Genomic DNA, 18,567 nt, shown 5'->3' on the forward strand with positions numbered 1-18,567 from the left:
AAAAAATGCCATTATTTTATATGAAAAACTTACTAATTGTATTTTTATTGAGAACATATTTTTCTTGAATATTTTTGATTAGATCAGGTAACATTTGAATCTGTCCTATGGTCATGTTATATTGTGCTCCACCTATGGGGCATGTTGTCACATTGCACTTTCATTCTTTCAGGGTAAATCAGGAAAAAAGTATACACTATTAATAAAACAAAACCACATAATTGTACTAGACGTGTCTGAAATTAATGTGTGGGAAAAAAAGTGGATTTACACAAACTGAGAATGTAAAAAATGTTAAGTTGTGTAGTAATAATCAAAACATAGACCATTTTGTTTTGCTCAAATACTTGCATTTTATTAAAAGTACAACATGTACTAAATGCAGAGATAACATCCAGTTTCATAAGGACTTCAATTCATGGCGTGAGGAAACTGAAGCATTAGTGCACGGCTCCCTCTTCTGGATCATATACAGTATGACGGATTGTGTGAGTCTTAAACACTACTCTATACCCTTAGTGCAAAAGCTAGAAACAAAACTAAACCTAAAATATCATTCCTTTTAGCAGCTTCTTTTTTTACACAGTATGAGTCAATAAAACATCTTTTTACATGCATATATGCACAAATGCAACAAACATGACATATTGAGGATCAAGGCCGGCAGAAGCTAACGGCTCCAAATGCAAGAAAAGAGCAAAAACAAAAAGCCAGGAAACAGATAACTTATAATTATATTTAAATTAAACAAAATATTACCTTGACCAAAACCCAGAACTCAAAGAGAGGCACAGAAATATGAAACAAATCCAAAACAGGGGTTACGACAACAAAAACAGGGGAAAACAGAGACAAGGAGTAATGAGAAAACTACTAACACCTGGGAACGATAATGGGCAAATCAACAGCACAACTATAAGGAGAACAAGAGGAAATGACCAAATGCAAACTAAACATACAAGTCTGAATGGGAGACATGACACATTTAATGACAAAAAGCTGGGAAACACTTTATAATGAGGTTTCATTTAACATGAACTAACAATGAACAACATTTATTAGTCTTAGTTCATGTTAATCTCAATACATTTTTAAGATTAAAAGTTAACGCACTGTGAACTAACATTAACACAGGTTAATGAATGCTGTAAGAATATGTTTCTCATGGTTAGTTCATGTTAGTTAATGCAGTAATGACGATATTGTAAAGTGTTACAGTGCATGTAAACGCCTGGTAAAACAAAACTCTCTGACTTTAAACTATATCATCGACTACTCCACATTGGAAAAGTTAATATAAAGTTATGATTCACTAAATGAAATGTTCATCGCACTAAAAAGTTATGTGCACTCAAAAACTGATCATATTGAGTAGAACTGATTGGGTTACAGCAGATTTCTAATTCCCAGCATGCTTTGCTTCAGAGCAAATGTTTATATTAAGTGCTATTTTATGTTTTTGCACAAAACCAGCTACTGTTTAATGTTTGGATTTAAAGGGGTTTCAGAACATTTTTACACATGTATGTGTGCTATTGCTAGCTGGATGATTGAAGCACTTCATTTACTAGAGTAACACTTACTTGGTCTTTTTAAGGCAATCAGTTTGCATGGTTTTAACAAGTAAATCAGATTGTTATTCAAGTACATACAAATCCCAAGTTGCATTAAAGTCCCCCTGTGGTGAAAATGCAGCTTTTACTGTTGTTTATGTCTGTGTGGTGTTTTTAATGTGCTTTAAGACAAACCGTTGTGTAAGTTCATAAGTCGACAGCATTGCTGAGTATTTCCTCCTTAAAACTGCAGTGAACCAAAGACAGTCTCAAAAACACGCTTTGAAATCGCTGGTGTTTCTGACGTCACAAACTACCTTGTAACCAATCAGATCAACGTGTGATCGTCAACCAGTGGATCTCTGAACTGAGTGAGTGAGTGGAGGCGGGGCTCATTTGCATAGTCATAGAACCACGCATACTAAATTAAGCTAAGGGTGTCGAGTTACATTCAAGATATTTTAAGGCATGAAGACATTTTTTCAAAATTTTTTTTTTTTAAAATATGTCATTTTGGTGATCAAAGATAAGAGGGGGACTAGAAGAGGACTTTAACCATCTCAACTTAAATCAATAAAATGTGTGGAAGATGCACCCAGTATATTTAACTTAAAATGAATTGATTGTTGTGGTTTTTTCCCCATTTTGCATGCTTTTTCAGTAAGGTTAACTAATTAGGTCTCATGTCATACTAACAGAGTAATAATGACGGCATCATCCTGGCCCTGCCACAGCATCTCCCCCTCAAACGCCACCTTTCCATGTTTCCTGGCCCTCATTAGTATTCCCACGACTTTATCAGAGATCCGCACATATCTGTCAAACAGATCTCCGAAGGTCACTCTGGTGCGTCCGTCTGAATCCCGGTCCGCCATGGTCCTGATGACGAAGCACATGTCATCGATCTCGCGGTGGATGTGCGCTTCTGCGCGTTTGGCCCGTTCTGCAGTCTTACTGCCCTCTTTGGGCCGCCCGTAACCCTCCTCGCCCCTCCGCAACCGTGTCGACATCGAATACTCGTAATCAAAGTCCTCGCTGAAGGGGTTGAGCTTCTGGTTGACAGTGTGCTCCGATGCCCAGTTCTGCCAGCGGCTCTTTAAACTCCCCACAGCACTGTATTTTTTTGACAAGGCATTTATTTTGTTGGCATCTTCAATTTCCTTTTTGCCCCTAAGAAGATTGTAGAATATATGGTTAATGAAATAATGCAAATTGTAATAAACAAATAAAATGTATCAAAATGTGTTATAGACTATTATAGCTATTTCGTTTAGTCACATTTGTTTAAAAGTGCTCATTGATGACTTTCTTAATGAGTGAATCTTTCAAAAACACTGATTCATTCGGAAACAAAACCATTTAAAAAACACATTCATTCCGAAATGAAACGAGTGACTGTATGTTTGAGTCACTGAATCTTTCACTCATCCAATCTTTTTAAAACACAGATTCATTCAGAAATGAAACGTGACTGTATGAGTGAGTCACTGAATCTTTCACTCAACCAATTTTTTAAAAATACAGATTCATTCAGAAATGAAACGAGTGACTGTATGTTTGAGTCACTGAATCTTTCACTCAACCAATTTAAAAAAAATCCAGATTCATTCAAAAACAAAACAAATGACTGAATGAGTGGGTCACTGAATCTTTCACTCAACTAATTTAAAAAAAATCCAGATTCATTCAGAGACAAAACAAATGACTGAATGAGTGAGTCACTGAATCTTTCACTCAACCAATCTTTTTAAAACACAGATTCATTCAGAAATGAAACGTGACTGTATGAGTGAGTCACTGAATCTTTCACTCAACCAATTTTTAAAAAATACAGATTCATTCAGAAATGAAACGAGTGACTGTATGTTTGAGTCACTGAATCTTTCACTCAACCAATTAAAAAAAATCCAGATTCATTCAGAAATGAAACGAGTGACTGTATGTTTGAGTCACTGAATCTTTCACTCAACCAATTTAAAAAAAATCCAGATTCATTCAGAAACAAAACAAATGACTGAATGAGTGGGTCACTGAATCTTTCACTCAACCAATTAAAAAAAAATCCAGATTCATTCAGAGACAAAACAAATGACTGAATGAGTGAGTCACTGAATCTTTCACTCAACCAATAAAAAAAAAAATCCAGATTCATTCAGAGACAAAACAAATGACTGAATGAGTGAGTCACTGAATCTTTCACTCAACCAGTCTTTTTAAAACACAGATTCATTCAGAAATGAAACGTGACTGTATGAGTGAGTCACTGAATCTTTCACTCAACCAATTTTTTAAAAATACAGATTCATTCAGAAATGAAACGAGTGACTGTATGTTTGAGTCACTGAATCTTTCACTCAACCAATTTAAAAAAAATCCAGATTCATTCAGAAACAAAACAAATGACTGAATGAGTGAGTCACTGAATCTTTCACTCAACCAATTTAAAAAAAATCCAGATTCATTCAGAGACAAAACAAATGACTGAATGAGTGAGTCACTGAATCTTTCACTCAACCAATTTTTAAAAAACACAGATTCATTCAGAAATGAAACATGTGACTGTATGAGTGAGTCTCTGAATCTTTTACTCAAACAATTCTTTCAAAAATCAAAACACAGATTCATTTAGTAACGAAACAAGTGACCGTCTTTACAAGTCACTGAATCTTTCACTTAATCAATTAAAAAAAAAAAAGATTAATTCAGGAACGAACCAAGTGGCTGTCTTTATGAGTTATTGAATAATTCTTTCAAAATCAAATTGATTAAAAAATGAAACAGTTGACTAAAAAGCAGTTTGAAACCGGTGTACCAAAAGTGCTCATAAATGACCGTCTTTATGAGTGAACTGCAAAAACACTGATTCATTCAGAAACTAAACTATAGTGACTGTATGTGTGAGTCACTGAATCTTTCACTCAACCAATTCTTTAAAAAACACTGATTCGTTCAGAAACTAAACTAATGAGACTGTATGTGTGAGTCACTGAATCTTTCACTCAACCAATTCTTTAAAAAACACTGATTCGTTCAGAAACTAAACTAATGAGACTGTATGTGTGAGTCACTGAATCTTTCACTCAACCAATTCTTTAAAAAACACTGATTCGTTCAGAAACTAAACTAATGAGACTGTATGTGTGAGTCACTGAATCTTTCACTCAACCAATTCTTTAAAAAACACAGATTCATTCAGGAACGAAACAAGTGACTGTCTTAATAATAAATTAAACACATTCTTTCAAAAAACTAATTTATGAGTGACTCACTGAATAAATCATTCAATCGATCCGTTCAAAAACACTGATTCATTCTGAAATGCCACACAGTAGATTCAATTCTGTTGTAGATTCATTTGGAACGGTTTTCTTTGGTGGGGGTGAAATAGATCAGCGACTGACTGGCTCTATTTTGCCTTAAATGTAATGTACTTCATATTAACTTGTTGTGTATTAAAGCTTTGAATAACAGTTGGTCTGAATAATCAAATGGCTGTCAAGCTCATGTGATAGGCCTATTCCTTATATTACTAAATATTAAATATAATAACCCAACTGTGAATAAATAGTGCACTACATGGTACAGATTACACACACATATGGGATTTCTATCAAACACATGGATGTTATTTAAAGTGATTGACTAAAATAACATAGCATGTTATAATCAGATTGATTTACGACTTCTAAATTACTTTCTAACGACCCTACTAAAAGAACACTCGACATCTCCTTTATCACTTTTTGTTCTACAAATCTCATCCGTATTAGTAAACCAGAACTTACCCGAGAACAGAGGATCTTTTGATAGTGACCGCAGTGTTTTCATTGGTCCTGTTATTCCCGGTCTCCTCCTGATTGACTCCCATCTGTACTCCTGTGTCCTCATTATCCTCTCCGCTCTCCTGAACCGGCTTTTTCTCCTCTTCCATCTCCTTCCAGCCCCGCGTCAGCTCCGAAACCATGTTGGAGCACTTTCTCCGGAGCGTGGGCGACCCTTTCTTGCTCAGTATCTTATCCAGGTCATCCGTGTCCGGGTCCTTGCAGATGCGTCTGGTCAGGAAGTCAATGCCCGCACTTCTCTCCTGGACGTCCCTCGTCACGGTTTTCAGCACTTGTCCGGTTTTGATGCGTGACTCCACTTCATCTTGGTTTTTATTGGTAAGGTCCTGGCTGGGAAGAGACTTTCGAGAGGGTCTGATCGTTCCCGAATCTTTGGGGTCTCCCGGGGCCCATCCGCTGGGTTCGCTGGACTGCTTGTCCTCGTTCTCGCTCACCCACTGCTGCCAGCTCCGGGTCAAACTGCACACCATGCTTATGGCACGCAGCTTTTTAATGTTCTTGTTTACTGAGGGCTTCCTTTCTGACATCGTTTACCTCCAGGGATTCCTTCCCTTGTTCAAGTCCTCAACTCTTTATTGTGATTCCCAACCTGTAGTAAATTCTGGAGCTCTAGCACAAGTGGTTTTGAAGCGTTGGAAAGTATGCCAGGCATCCCGATGATCATCTTTCCTTGACACTTCCCGACCTCTGGGATTGGTGGGGAATCACATTTCATCATACACACTGTCACTGACCATCGCTGCAAACAGGGCAGAGTGTGTTAAGCTTTTTCCTAGGCTTCACAAATGTGCAGACAGCTCTTTATCTGGATACTTGCTCTAAACTGATTTGGTCTTGGTACTTATCAAGACTATACTATATCGCTAATGCTATTGACTTTAATGCAACTTGGGATTTGTGTGTACTTGAATAACGATCTGATTTACTTGTTAAAGCCATGCAAACTGATTGCCTTGAAAAGACCAAGTAAGTGTTACTCCAGTAAATGAAGTGCTTCAATCATCCAGCTAGCAATAGCACACATACATGTGTACAAATGTTTATGTTTTTAGACCCATCTTCAATCTAACCACAGGCTCTACTCTTTTAAAATCAAACTTTAAACACTAACTGGTCTCCCCCTATATTAATCTTGTGCAAAAACACATAAAACAACACTTCATTTCAACTAACCCTAGTTTAAATTTTGTCCACATTTGACCCAAACATGGGTTAAAACAACCCAGCATTTTTAGAGTGTAGTTTTCCCCAACATTCAATTACAATAGGCCATACTGTGAACAGTGAATGCAGTGGGATTGAGTAGATAAAGTCTCCCTGTGGTGAAAATCCAGCGTTTAATGTTGTTTATGTGTCTATGTGGTGTTTTTAATTTGCTTTAAGACAAACCATGTGTAACTTCATAAGTCGACACCATTGCTGAGTATTTTCTCCTTAAAACTGCAGTGAACCAAAGACACGCTTTGAAATCGCTGGTGTTTCTGACGTCACAAACTACCTTGTAACCAATCAGATCAACGTGTGATCGTCAATCAGTGGATCTCTGAGCTGAGTGAGTGAGTGGAGGCGAGGCTCATTTGCATATTCATAGAACCGCGTATACTAAATGAGGCAAGGGTGTCAAGTTACATTCAAGATATTTTAAGACATGAAGATTTTTTTTAAAAGGAAAAAACATTTAAATGTGTAATTTTGGTGATCAAAGAGTTTTAAATGATAAAATTATTGACTACAGGGGGACTTTAACAACATAAACAATTAAATGTAACAACTAAATGCCCAAGGTAAAGGAATGAAGGTTTTTTCCCCCATTAAACCAAGATACTACAATGTTATGTCAAACCTATGGTTTATTCCTATGTAATTACGGGAGAACATTTCCCCCTATGGTTCAAGCAGAAAATAAATATTATAATTGAGAAGAAATGAATTACTGGAAGATCAAATGTCACTGAGTCACTCCATCCAAGACAGAAGTAGACTTTGGAGAGGAAAATAAGTGACACCTGAAGGAGACTCTTTCTGCTTGCGTACACAGCGGATAGTCTTGCATTGCACATGGCAGCAAGATCAGATGTGAAGGACTTGACAAAATAATTAAGCACTTTAAACACTTCTCTCTATTTATGCCACACATTGGTACTGAAGCGCAGATAATTGTGCTTGTGCATGCATGCTTAAAGTTGGTGTTTAATATGCTATCTATGTTTATCGGTTTGTTTGAGATATAATTGAGAGGCATTATTAATAGCATCTGCACGAAGCAAAGGGAAGGCAGCTGGTGGCTGTCAGTCACATGTGTAGATCTGTGTCAGTGTGCTTTAGGGGACGACGGTCACTGAGAGAGAGAAATGCTCAGCAATCATAACAAGACACTAACAAGAAAACAAGAGAGTGCACCTAACATGCAGCCAACAGAGCCAACTTTAAAAGTAAATGTGTGATCACAAATATCAGCTTTACTAAATGAAAAGCTTACCTGCAGATCTCCTAGACAGAGAGAATAAAACCAGTGCATGCTCTAAGTCTAAATAGTTAGTGTTAAGTGTTTGTGCACGTGTCCACCAGCAGAGGTCCTCATAACACCACATTGGCTTTGGCTACCAACTTAACTTTGTTAAAATTAAACTAATTAAACTTTTTATTAAAGTACATATTTTCTAATTTTTTAATTTTATATACATTACTGGCCAGAAGTGATGTTTCTAGTGCTGACTAGAAAAATCCAAAATGACATTTTCACCCATTTTTTAATATATGTAAATGTGTTAAAGATTTTGTAAGCATATTGTGTAGTTGTGCTTGTTTTATTTGTTATAATAATGCAATGAAACATGCCAAATTGTGCGACATAATTTATGGCCAGGCTGTCGTACGAAGAAATTTTAAACACATGCAAAAACAATAGAGAACCAATGAAAAATTAATAACTGATTATGATATAGTCAATGTATGCTTTTTCCTGACAGCTTTTTGTTTTTCTATGCATTTTTCCCATTTTTCGAGTAAAATAAAACCTGTAGCTTTAGTTTGCCTTTTTTTTTTGCCAAATAATTATGGCAGATTAATCCTGTAAACTAGTTTAGTGTTTGTTCTTCCCAGAGCCGGTTCTAGACATTAGGAGGCCCTAGGCATAATTCATGTTGGAGGCCCCCCACCCCCAATAAAAAAACACTTGAAACAAATATGATTCCTAACCTTTTTATTTATACAACATTTAATTTTAAAAGCAGTATATTTTTACTTAAACAGTACATAAGTTTGGACACATTACTATTTTTAATGTTTTTGAAAGAAGTCTCTTATGCTCATCAAGCCTGGATTTATTTGATCAAAAATACAGAAAAATAATATAGTGAAATATTATTAAAATTTAAAATAATGATTTTCTATTTTACTATACTTTATATTTCTGTGATGCAAAGCTGAATTTAGTGCCACGTGATCATTCTGATTTATTATCAAATGTTAGAAATGGTGCTTAATATTTATTTTATAACCTGTCTGTGATACTTTTTTTCAGGATTTTTGATTATTAAAGAGTTGTTTTAAAAAAGTCTTCACTATCACTTTTTATATATTTAACACATCCTTGCTGAATATTCCTGTTTTTTTTTTCTTCTGTATTTTTGATCAAATAAATGCAGGCTTGTAGAGCATAATAAGAAACTTCTTTCAAAAACATTAAAAATAGTAATGGGTCCAGACTTTTACCGGTACTGTACATATTAATCAAACTTTATCTACGGTAATCTCTTTTTTGTTTAATGAAGATGTTATTGTTGTTGTTGTTATTTTGCTGTTTTATTCAATTTATTCACAGTTCCAGAATCCCACTTCAGTAGATGAGCATAAGTGCTTTTATATTGCATTGCTACCTTAAATATGCTATACACAAATCAAGTGGAAGAGAAAGACACGATCGCTACTGAGCAGAAAAAAATATATAAAGTGAAATTATTGGCGTAATGTCAGGAATCTAATCATCAGCAGAATTTAGAAGATAGACCCATAGATATGAGATCCTTTAGACTATTTGAAACATTTAAAAATGTTGTAGTGTGTTGGCTTTTTAACTTAGAATACAGACGTCTTGTCTTTTAATTTTGTAGCTTTTTTACTAGTCAGCTCCCGACGCGATGTTATTCATTGTACGCGCAAATTCAAAGCGTCGCGTCTGGGCACGTTAATGACGCTCGCGCTCTTTTAAACTTGTAGTAAAGCGGTGAATGATTTTTCCAGAAATGACGCTGATCTACAGTACAAGTTTATATTTAGAATACATTGCAATCACTCCAAAATAGATGACGACAACTCTCACACCTGCATTATTAGCTGTGCTTCTTTGTGTGCTTATTAGGCTTTAGCCTCGCAGCATCTGATGGATGCGTTCGTTACACATACTTTCAGAAGCCGGCACACATTAATTGGTTTAACTGCAGTAATGTAACAGTCTATGGTTAAGATAAACATCGTCACTATTTTTAGTGAATTAATAAATATTGAAATAAATTGTAGATAGGACATTTGTACTTTTTTTTTTTTTTTTTTGTCCCTCTGTCTGGGCCCCATCCCGCCAATCGGGCCCTAGGCACGTGCCTAGTTTGCCTTTGCGTTAATCCGGCTCTGGTTCTTCCCTCCTATTTAAAATACTTTCCTCTCTCTCTCTCTCTCTCTCTCTCTCTCTCTCTCTCTCTCTCTCTCTCTCTCTCTCTCTCTCTCTCTATATATATATATATATTTATATTTATATATTTTTTTTTAAACTTGTAGGGTCTTTGAAAACACACACGCACACACACATCGACATTTTAGCTCTTGTAGTGCATGCCACCACTCATGAAAACCAAACCGATAAAAGATTTGAAATAAAAGCTTCTGCCTGATGCATAAATGTAAATAACAACGTGTGATAAATACGTCTGTGAATATTTAAACAACACAAATGCAGACTATCACTGGAGCATTTAAAGCACAATCATCTGCAGATGTTGAGATAAAGGCAGATCGTCCAGAACGAATGATATATGGGGTTCATCTGCAACACAGGTCAAAGGTCAAAGCCCAAATTCCCTCAGTGTTACTGAAGCCACTGAACGACCTCCTCTCACACCACACGTTCTCAAAAGCTGATGGTCAAGGGCACGTCGATTGTGCACACGACTTCATTTGATTTAAAAAACGCTAATTGAAATACAGCTGCACATTACATTCCTTCCGTAACACCTCATTTAACTCATCTAGTACACAAATATTTGTCCTGAACCAGCCCTCAAGATGGTTTCCATCCCGACCGAGCTTCCAGCTGATTTATGACCGTCATCATTAGTGTGGATTGGTACTTCATCCCAAAAGCCAGGTGTTAATCGTGTGGTACGCCTGTCTGAACTACAGACGTGTGGTCCAGTTATTCATCCGTCCACCTGGGCCGAACCCTGTCCTGGTCAAGGGTCCGGGCTCGAGTGAGAGCACCTGTACCTGCTGAAGCGAGACGCACTTCAGCGCTCAGTTCCTCCGAGTCTAAAGCCGTTCCGGAGCGTGTTTGGGTTGGCCATCTCAGCTAATGTCTCGAGCCCTGGGGTTTCTGATCTGCGGATCGTTCTGAGCAGGGAAATAGGATTTATGTTGTGGTAATCTGTCTCTGATTAAAGGCACCATTAAGTCTTAAATGCTGATAAAAAAAAAAAGAATAAAAAAAAAAAAGAGGTAAATAATGTTAAGCTTTTTGGTTTTCAAAATATTTTAGGTAGGGGAAACACATCACCATCTAAATAGCTTTAGAAAGTAACAATTTTGAAGAATTATACTCTCTCGGGTTTTATTCATAGTTATTACAGAATATTTGTACTGTGAGAATCATATTGTATTATGTTGTTTTTGGATTTGACGGATAACTTTAGCTGCCAGCCTTGAATATAAATACCTGTGAGACCGCACACAGTAGAGGGAAAACAGTGCCTGAATCTGGGATAGACGTGGAAATTAGACCGAGAAATTAAAGGAGAGAAAAAGCAGATGAGTATAAAAGAAAAATTAAACATCCTCTTCCTCATGGATAATGAGCTGAGAGAACTGAAGTGTTGCCTTCCTCATGTTATACACCCCAGAGTCAACAGAGTCAGCTGGTGGGTTTCATATCTGGATCTAATCCAGTGAACGTTATGGATTGTGTTTGGCCGGATCGAGCACAGAAATAAAGGGAATGGATGATCAGGAGTCGTGGTGAAAATGCCAACAGGCCGGAGTGGAAATCCCAGAACTCACATCTATGAACATTAACTGTAAGGACTAAAGCAACAATCACAGGAGCTCGTTACAGGCGAAGAGGAACGCTTCGGTAATCTGGATTTATCAGACACGTCTGTCAAGTTTCCATTTACAGGGACAAGCGAGTGAAAAAGTGAAGACTGATCACAAAACATCACGCTTCTTAGTTTCGACTCGTGACGTGTGTAGGCTCAGAGTAGTTTTCCCTTGACAAAGGCCTATTAACAGATTCATAAAAAAAGATTATAAAAAATATATATTTCATTAAATTTATTAAGATTCTGAATATATATTTAAATACATTTCAATATAGGCCTATATATTATATTTTTAAATGTTGTTATTTATTAGGTTTTTATATATCTTTTATATATGTGCTTATATATAAAATATGTACAAACACAGGGCCTAAAATGAACGCTTTGTCACACCTGCCACCTGAAAATGTCCCGGCCATAATCATGATTTACCAGCCATGTAATGACAAACATTTTCAGGTGCAGAAATTTAATGACGTAAGCACACTGCAAAAAATAAAATAACACTGCAGTCTTCACTGTATACATTAAACATCTTTATTAATTAATCCTTATTAAAGTAACAAAAGTTATTCAGTCAAGAGCAGTGAGTGATTTCTTCTTTGCCCTTTGTTGTTTTAACATTAGAAACAGTCGGCATCAGGAATACTGTAATAGGCTGCTGTCTCTTTAAGAGCGAATGCACGGATCTAATATACTGATACACATGCGTTTACTTTCTCAACTGTTTACATTCACTTACTGTAAGACATAACCGACTATGCATACTATGATATTTTTTTTTTTACAGAATTGCATGAGAATTTGTCCGCTCAAGTGCAATAAGATGTGAAAGAGAGCTCAGGTTTGTATTTGTATTTAGCACTTTAATTTTTCAAGGCTTAAAGTTTCGTGATGATGCAGTGCTGGTCCGTCAATCTGTCCTGAGCGTCGTTCATGTCTATTCACGAAATGCATTGTTAGAATTCATAAAAATGTTACCGGCCAAATGGCAATTGTCAGCATATCATATACATAGATACATGACTATATATATAAATATGAAGAGTTCAGATGCAAAAGCCTCTAAGTGCCATCTGAAATTTTCTTCTAGAATGATAATTTTTATCAAGCTTGTATATTTATGTTCAGTTATTTCACTTTAATGGCAATGATAATTATCTATTAATTGTCATTAAAGTGAAATTACTGAACTTAAATGTACGAGCTTGATAAAAATGCTAATTTTAGAAGAAAATTTCAGATGGCACTTATAGGCTTTTGCATCTGAAGTCTTCATATATATATATATATATATATATATATATATATATATAAAATGGATATATATATATCCATTTTAAAGAAACAGTTGGAAACAGACAAGAAAAACCAGACAATATTGACAAAATTGTATTAAATCAATATCACATTTGCAAACGTGCTGATATTCAGGAAAACAGCACTTTATAAAAAACAAGAACTTACTTATTTTTTCCTTTTTCAATATAATGTATTTCATGTGAATGTATATATTTGCAGGAATCTGTCAATCCTGAGAACACATCTTTATGAGTTTGCTCCTGAGTCAGCATCCCTATGGAGAAGTGTTAAGCAAACTCAGCAAGCCATGACCTCATGCTAGAGAACTGTGTGTCAGACACTAAATCCACCGAGGATACACTCAGAACATCCATTACAACTTTCCCGGAGAAGCTCAACTCCACATAACTGTATTAAAACATGGATGCGATCTGAGAGTTCAGCTGGAGATCTGAGAGAGAGGAAAACATGCTTTCTCTCCTCTACGGAGAGGTTTATTTAAAAGAGCTTTCCTTCTTTGTGTGTTTTACGTGATTGATTGTCCTTCATCTTTGCTGTGCTTGTGCTTTGGGACATAATGGATAAAAATGTATTCTTACACAAATACTGTCTGTCCGCTCACAAGAGGATTTAAAAACCTTTTATTAACATGTGACTGTTTGTGCCTTCACTCGTCTTTACACAACAAAGGATGATGATGTGCTTACAAAAAGAGATTTTTATTTTAAATAAGTGTTTTTCAGGTCAAGGCCGCCCCCTTGTGGTCAGAAACACTTTTTTTTGTGTGTGTATTTATTTGTCGCGAGGTTTGCTTTGTAGGTTTCATTGCTCAGGAAATACAAAAAAGTCACTTCTGAGCCAAAGTTATTATAATTAACGGTAAAACGTTATTTTACAGTGTCCTTGTTACATATGTCACATGTACTTACCATAGTAATGACAGTAAATGATGCATAATTACATGCAACAAACCCTCAACCAAATCCTAACCCTATAGTAATGTAGTTGCTTAATATTACTCAGTACTTAAATATATAATTACACTGTAACAATGACACCTTAAAATAAAGGGTTACACTTTATTTTTTGTTACATTGTTACAGTGTAATTATATATTTAAGTACTGAGTAATATTAAGCAACTACATGTACTACTTACTATAGGGTTAGGGTAGGGTTAGGGTTTGGGTGAGGGTTAGTTGCATGTAATTATGCATCATTTACTGTTATTACGTACGTGTAACATATGTGACAAGGACACTGTAAAATAAAGTGTTACCAAATGAAGTGTAACCTAATTAACTAATATCTCAATGATACTAAAATAACAGTGTTCCCGCTCCCATTTACGGCCTCTCAGCCTTTCCTCGACGTGACTGGAATATAAAATGGTGCTGCAATCCCGTATAATAAAGTCAATGAAAGCAAACTGGCGTTTTATAAAGGGCTCAGTGTCACTGGGGATCGGCGCTGGTGAAATAAAGCCTAATGCCACTGAGCAACCAAACAAACAGAGGTTTTCTCAGTGGGAAGGAGCGTCCCGCGGGTCTGATTTAGCTGTGGTTAACGGGACGACCGGGAGTCTGACGAACAGGCCTTCAACTCCATCATAACTCTTATTACCTCACCGCCTCCAAATCGAGTTTCACTCTTACGCTCTCCATCCATCCATCACCACCAACACCTTGTGGACTTCTAAAGTGAGAGAAGTCCCAAACCACGGACTGAGTGTTTACACTGTCAGACTCGACATCAGCGCGGCCGGACGATGCCAAGCGGGGAAACCTCCAGGGCAAGCGATCTGTCGATAGACTGAGGATCTGTTTCTCTAAAACCACGGATGTGCACGGACTGCATTTTAAAATAGTGATGACCCTGATCAACAAAGCGCTGACCTTTTGATGCATATTTAAAATGAATCATTTAATTCAATGGTGTCGCAATGAGGTTGTGCGTTTCTCAGGCACTAGTTGACCCCAAAAAATGAAAATTCTGTCAACATTTACTCACCAACATGTTCCAAATCCTGTTATTTCCATTCTTCTATGGAGAACAAAAGAAGGAACTTGGAACAATCTCATTCCAATGTCAAACCTATAAGGGTCAATGTGGTTCTAGAACACCAGGGGTTTTCCCAGTGAACAATTACCGTCTCTCAACGTTGAAATATGGTTGAAAATAAGTCGGTCCGCCTTGGACTGGTTTACGACGTGTTGTCAGGTGATCATCTAAGACAGGATAAGTCTGTTATACATGCTAAAATAACGGAGAAAAACAAACTACCAAACCATGTTCATTGTCAAATACCATGTTCTCTCTCAAATAAATTGAAAGAGTTTTACATATTCCATCAAGCTCGCTGCTTAACTACCATAGTACAATGCATCGTTGGAGAAATCAACTAGCTAGTCACGACTGTTTCCCAAAACCGTATGTCGCAAAGGATCGTTCAGCCACGTTGGTTTGTGACGTCTCGCACGTGGTGGACTAATAACTTATTTTAATGAATCTGTTTGAGATCGAATTAACGCTAGATTTTGTCATATAAGTTACAGACATGGCATCTGAAGACCATTTCTAATTTTTCTCAGTTATTTTGCTTTATTACCAGACTCAATATTTGGCTCGTTCTTACATAGTAGAGCACGTTCGCACATGCGCAGTCTTCAAAAACGGTGCTTTAAATCTCCTGACAAACTAAAATATGTAAATTACGTTTGTATGTATTCTAAATAAATAACACGGGTTGTAGTGAATGCCAGCATGCTTATTTTGCTAAAGATAAGGATTTATTCAGTCTACATCTCATGTAAACTAGAAACTATGCTTCTAACCACAGCTCGAGAGCTGTCGTTCCAACCACACAAGTTTGCGATGCTGTTTGCGAACGTTCGTTGGAACGATGGTTTCGGGAAACACCAAATCGTTGAACTATGCTGATAATGATGGAACTTGCGACCATAGTGGGCTAACGATGCTTTTGGGAAACGCACCCCAGTTTTCAACATTGAAAAGTCGTAATTAGACGCTGAAGATTTACGTCTATTCAACATCTAATAGACGACTTTTTGCTTGCTGGGTTGACTCCATTTTAAAGCCAAAAAGATTCTTTATAAGGAGAAATGTCTTAAATTATTGCATAATATTCTCATGTTTAATGGTTATTTATTTTTTTCTACTGATTAAGTATGTTTACGAGCTGTTTAGTTCATAAAGTTTAATCAAAATAAAAAATTAATTGAAACAAAATTAATTAAAGACCATAAAGTTAGTTACGTTAGCTTTAACATGTTAAAGTTAATGATATAGCTAAAATATTACATTTACATTTATTCATTTAGCTGACGCTTTTATCCAAAGCGACTTACAATTGCTATACATGTCAGAGGTCGCACACCTCTGGAGCAACTAGGGGTTAAGTGTCTTGCTCAGGGACACATTGGTGTCTCACAGTGGATTCGAACCCGGGTCTCTCACACCAAAGGCATGTGTCTTATCCATTGCGCCACCACCACCCCATCTATGTCTTTCTTTCTTCAGTCGAAAAGAAATTAAGGTTTTTGAGGAAAACATTCCAGGATTTTTCTACAGAGAATGGACTTCAATGGCAACCAATGTTCACAGAAGGTTCAGATGTCCGTCTCAGTGCAGCTTCAAAGTCTCGACACGATCCCAGTCGAGAAATAAGAGTCTTATCCAGCAAAACCATCGGCCATTTTCTAATATATATATATATACTTTTAAACCACAAATGCCGTCGTGTACCATCTCTGAGATGCGCCACATATTACATTCATCACGTTGGAAAGGTCACGAAAAAAATATAATAATAATAATAAATTAAAACAAAGATGTCGGACGATTTTGAAATTGGAGGAGAAAATGAGATTCGCCCTTCCCTCCTTTCTGAACCGGAGAACACAGACACATAACTCAGATAGATGACGTGACGCGTGACCTTTCCAACGTGATGACGCAATACGTGGCGCATCTCAGAGATGGTACAAGACGGGCATTTGTGGTTAAAAAGTATATATATATATATATATATATATATATATATATATATATATTTATTTTTTTTTTTTTTTTTTTTTTTTAAATGGCAGATCGTTTCGCTGGATAAGACTCTTATTTCTCGACTGGGATCGTGTCGAGACTTTGAAGCTGCACTGAGACGGACATCTGAACCTTCTGTGAACATTGGAATAGTTGGTTGCCATTGAAGTCCATTCTGTGTAGAAACATCCTGGAATGTTTTCCTCAAAAACCTTCATTTCTTTTCCACTGAAGAAAGAATGACATGACCATCTTGGGTGACGTTGGGGAGAGTAAATTATCAGGACATTTTAATTCTGAAGTGAACTAATGCTTTAATCATGTTGTGATGTGTGATGCTCTCGTTCAGTCTTGTCGTCTGTTCTCTTGTCTGATCTGGCGTCAGGCCTGATGTTCATCAGTGGCGTTTCTCTGGGGTTCCTGCAAAAAAAAAAAAAAAAAAAAAAAACCTTCGGCTTGTGCAAACAGGAAAGTATCCGTCTTCAGAAACGCCAGTGGAGCGTTGGAGTCGGCCTTCGCTAGAGACTAAACGATATCAATGTGTCATCAATACACATGTTAAACTATCTCTCAGAGATGCAGAGCCTCTTCTGTTTTATTATGTTGAATCCATTGCACATCCTGAATGAGTCTTGATTCTCCATTGTGCCCGTCTGATGTCGAGGGTGTAGTGGGTCAGCTCAGGTGTTGAGGGACACGTGGAGGTTTACAAGCGCCCGTCGTTTGCTCAACCCTTCGATTAGTGTGTAGGAATGTCAACTCTGGGGGTTTTGTCCGTCCTGACAGCATCGCTTGACACCTCTGCAATCTGTCACGGCCGAGAGCTCACAGAACTCACAGTCTCTCCCAACACAAAGGTGTCTCGCTCGCTCAGGGCCCGTTCTACACACAAATTTCTCTTTTTTATGTTTTTTTTCTTCTGCCGTGTGTAAATATTGTGTCTACAGGAGCGACGTGACTCGAATAGAAAGCACTGAATAACGGCTTGAAAGAAAAAGAAAGACTCCAGAGCATTAGGAGTGATCGGGGCACACACATCCCAGCATGACGAAACTTAGTGGATTTACTAGTTCCCATATCAACACTGTATATAGGGGAAAAAATGTGCCAAAATTAACATTTATTTGAGCATAGCAAAAGTACATTTTCATCTCTGTTATATCGGTTTTATTTAAAATTAGACAAAACTGATATTATTTTAATCTTATCTCTGTTATTTACCAGTTGAGATAGTTCTTTAATGCTGATGTAACTAGCAGAAACACTCGCCGAGTTTAAAGCCCAGTTGCTCAGGCGGGGCATGTTGTCACACTGCGTTACAATGAGCCTCTATTAGAACTATGATATTCTGTTCTATACTTTTGTGAATTCTATTGAGAAACCATGAGAAAAAGGAGAATAAAGACTGAGAGTCAATGTTCAGAAATGATTAATTATTATTATGTTTTGAACTGTGCTGTATAGCTGTGTTTTGCGGTGTGTTTGTTGTCAAACTCAAAAAAATACT

At 36.8% G+C, this 18,567-nt stretch overlaps 1 protein-coding gene across 1 annotated transcript; it reads right to left on the reverse strand.

Moving 5' to 3' along the window:
* Positions 1-337: 337 nt before the first annotated feature.
* abrab (actin binding Rho activating protein b) lies at positions 338-6,084 on the reverse strand. The gene is made up of 2 exons (XM_081375701.1): positions 5,339-6,084; positions 338-2,723 (listed from the first exon to the last, which is right to left on the reverse strand). Exons 1-2 carry the CDS (start codon positions 5,920-5,922, stop codon positions 2,240-2,242), a joined length of 1,068 nt encoding a protein of 355 aa, XP_081231827.1. The 5' UTR covers positions 5,923-6,084; the 3' UTR covers positions 338-2,239.
* Positions 6,085-18,567: the final 12,483 nt, after the last annotated feature.

The sequence above is a fragment of the Scardinius erythrophthalmus genome (genome assembly GCF_964197995.2).
Source record: "Scardinius erythrophthalmus genome assembly, chromosome: 10".
NCBI lineage: Eukaryota > Metazoa > Chordata > Actinopteri > Cypriniformes > Leuciscidae > Scardinius > Scardinius erythrophthalmus.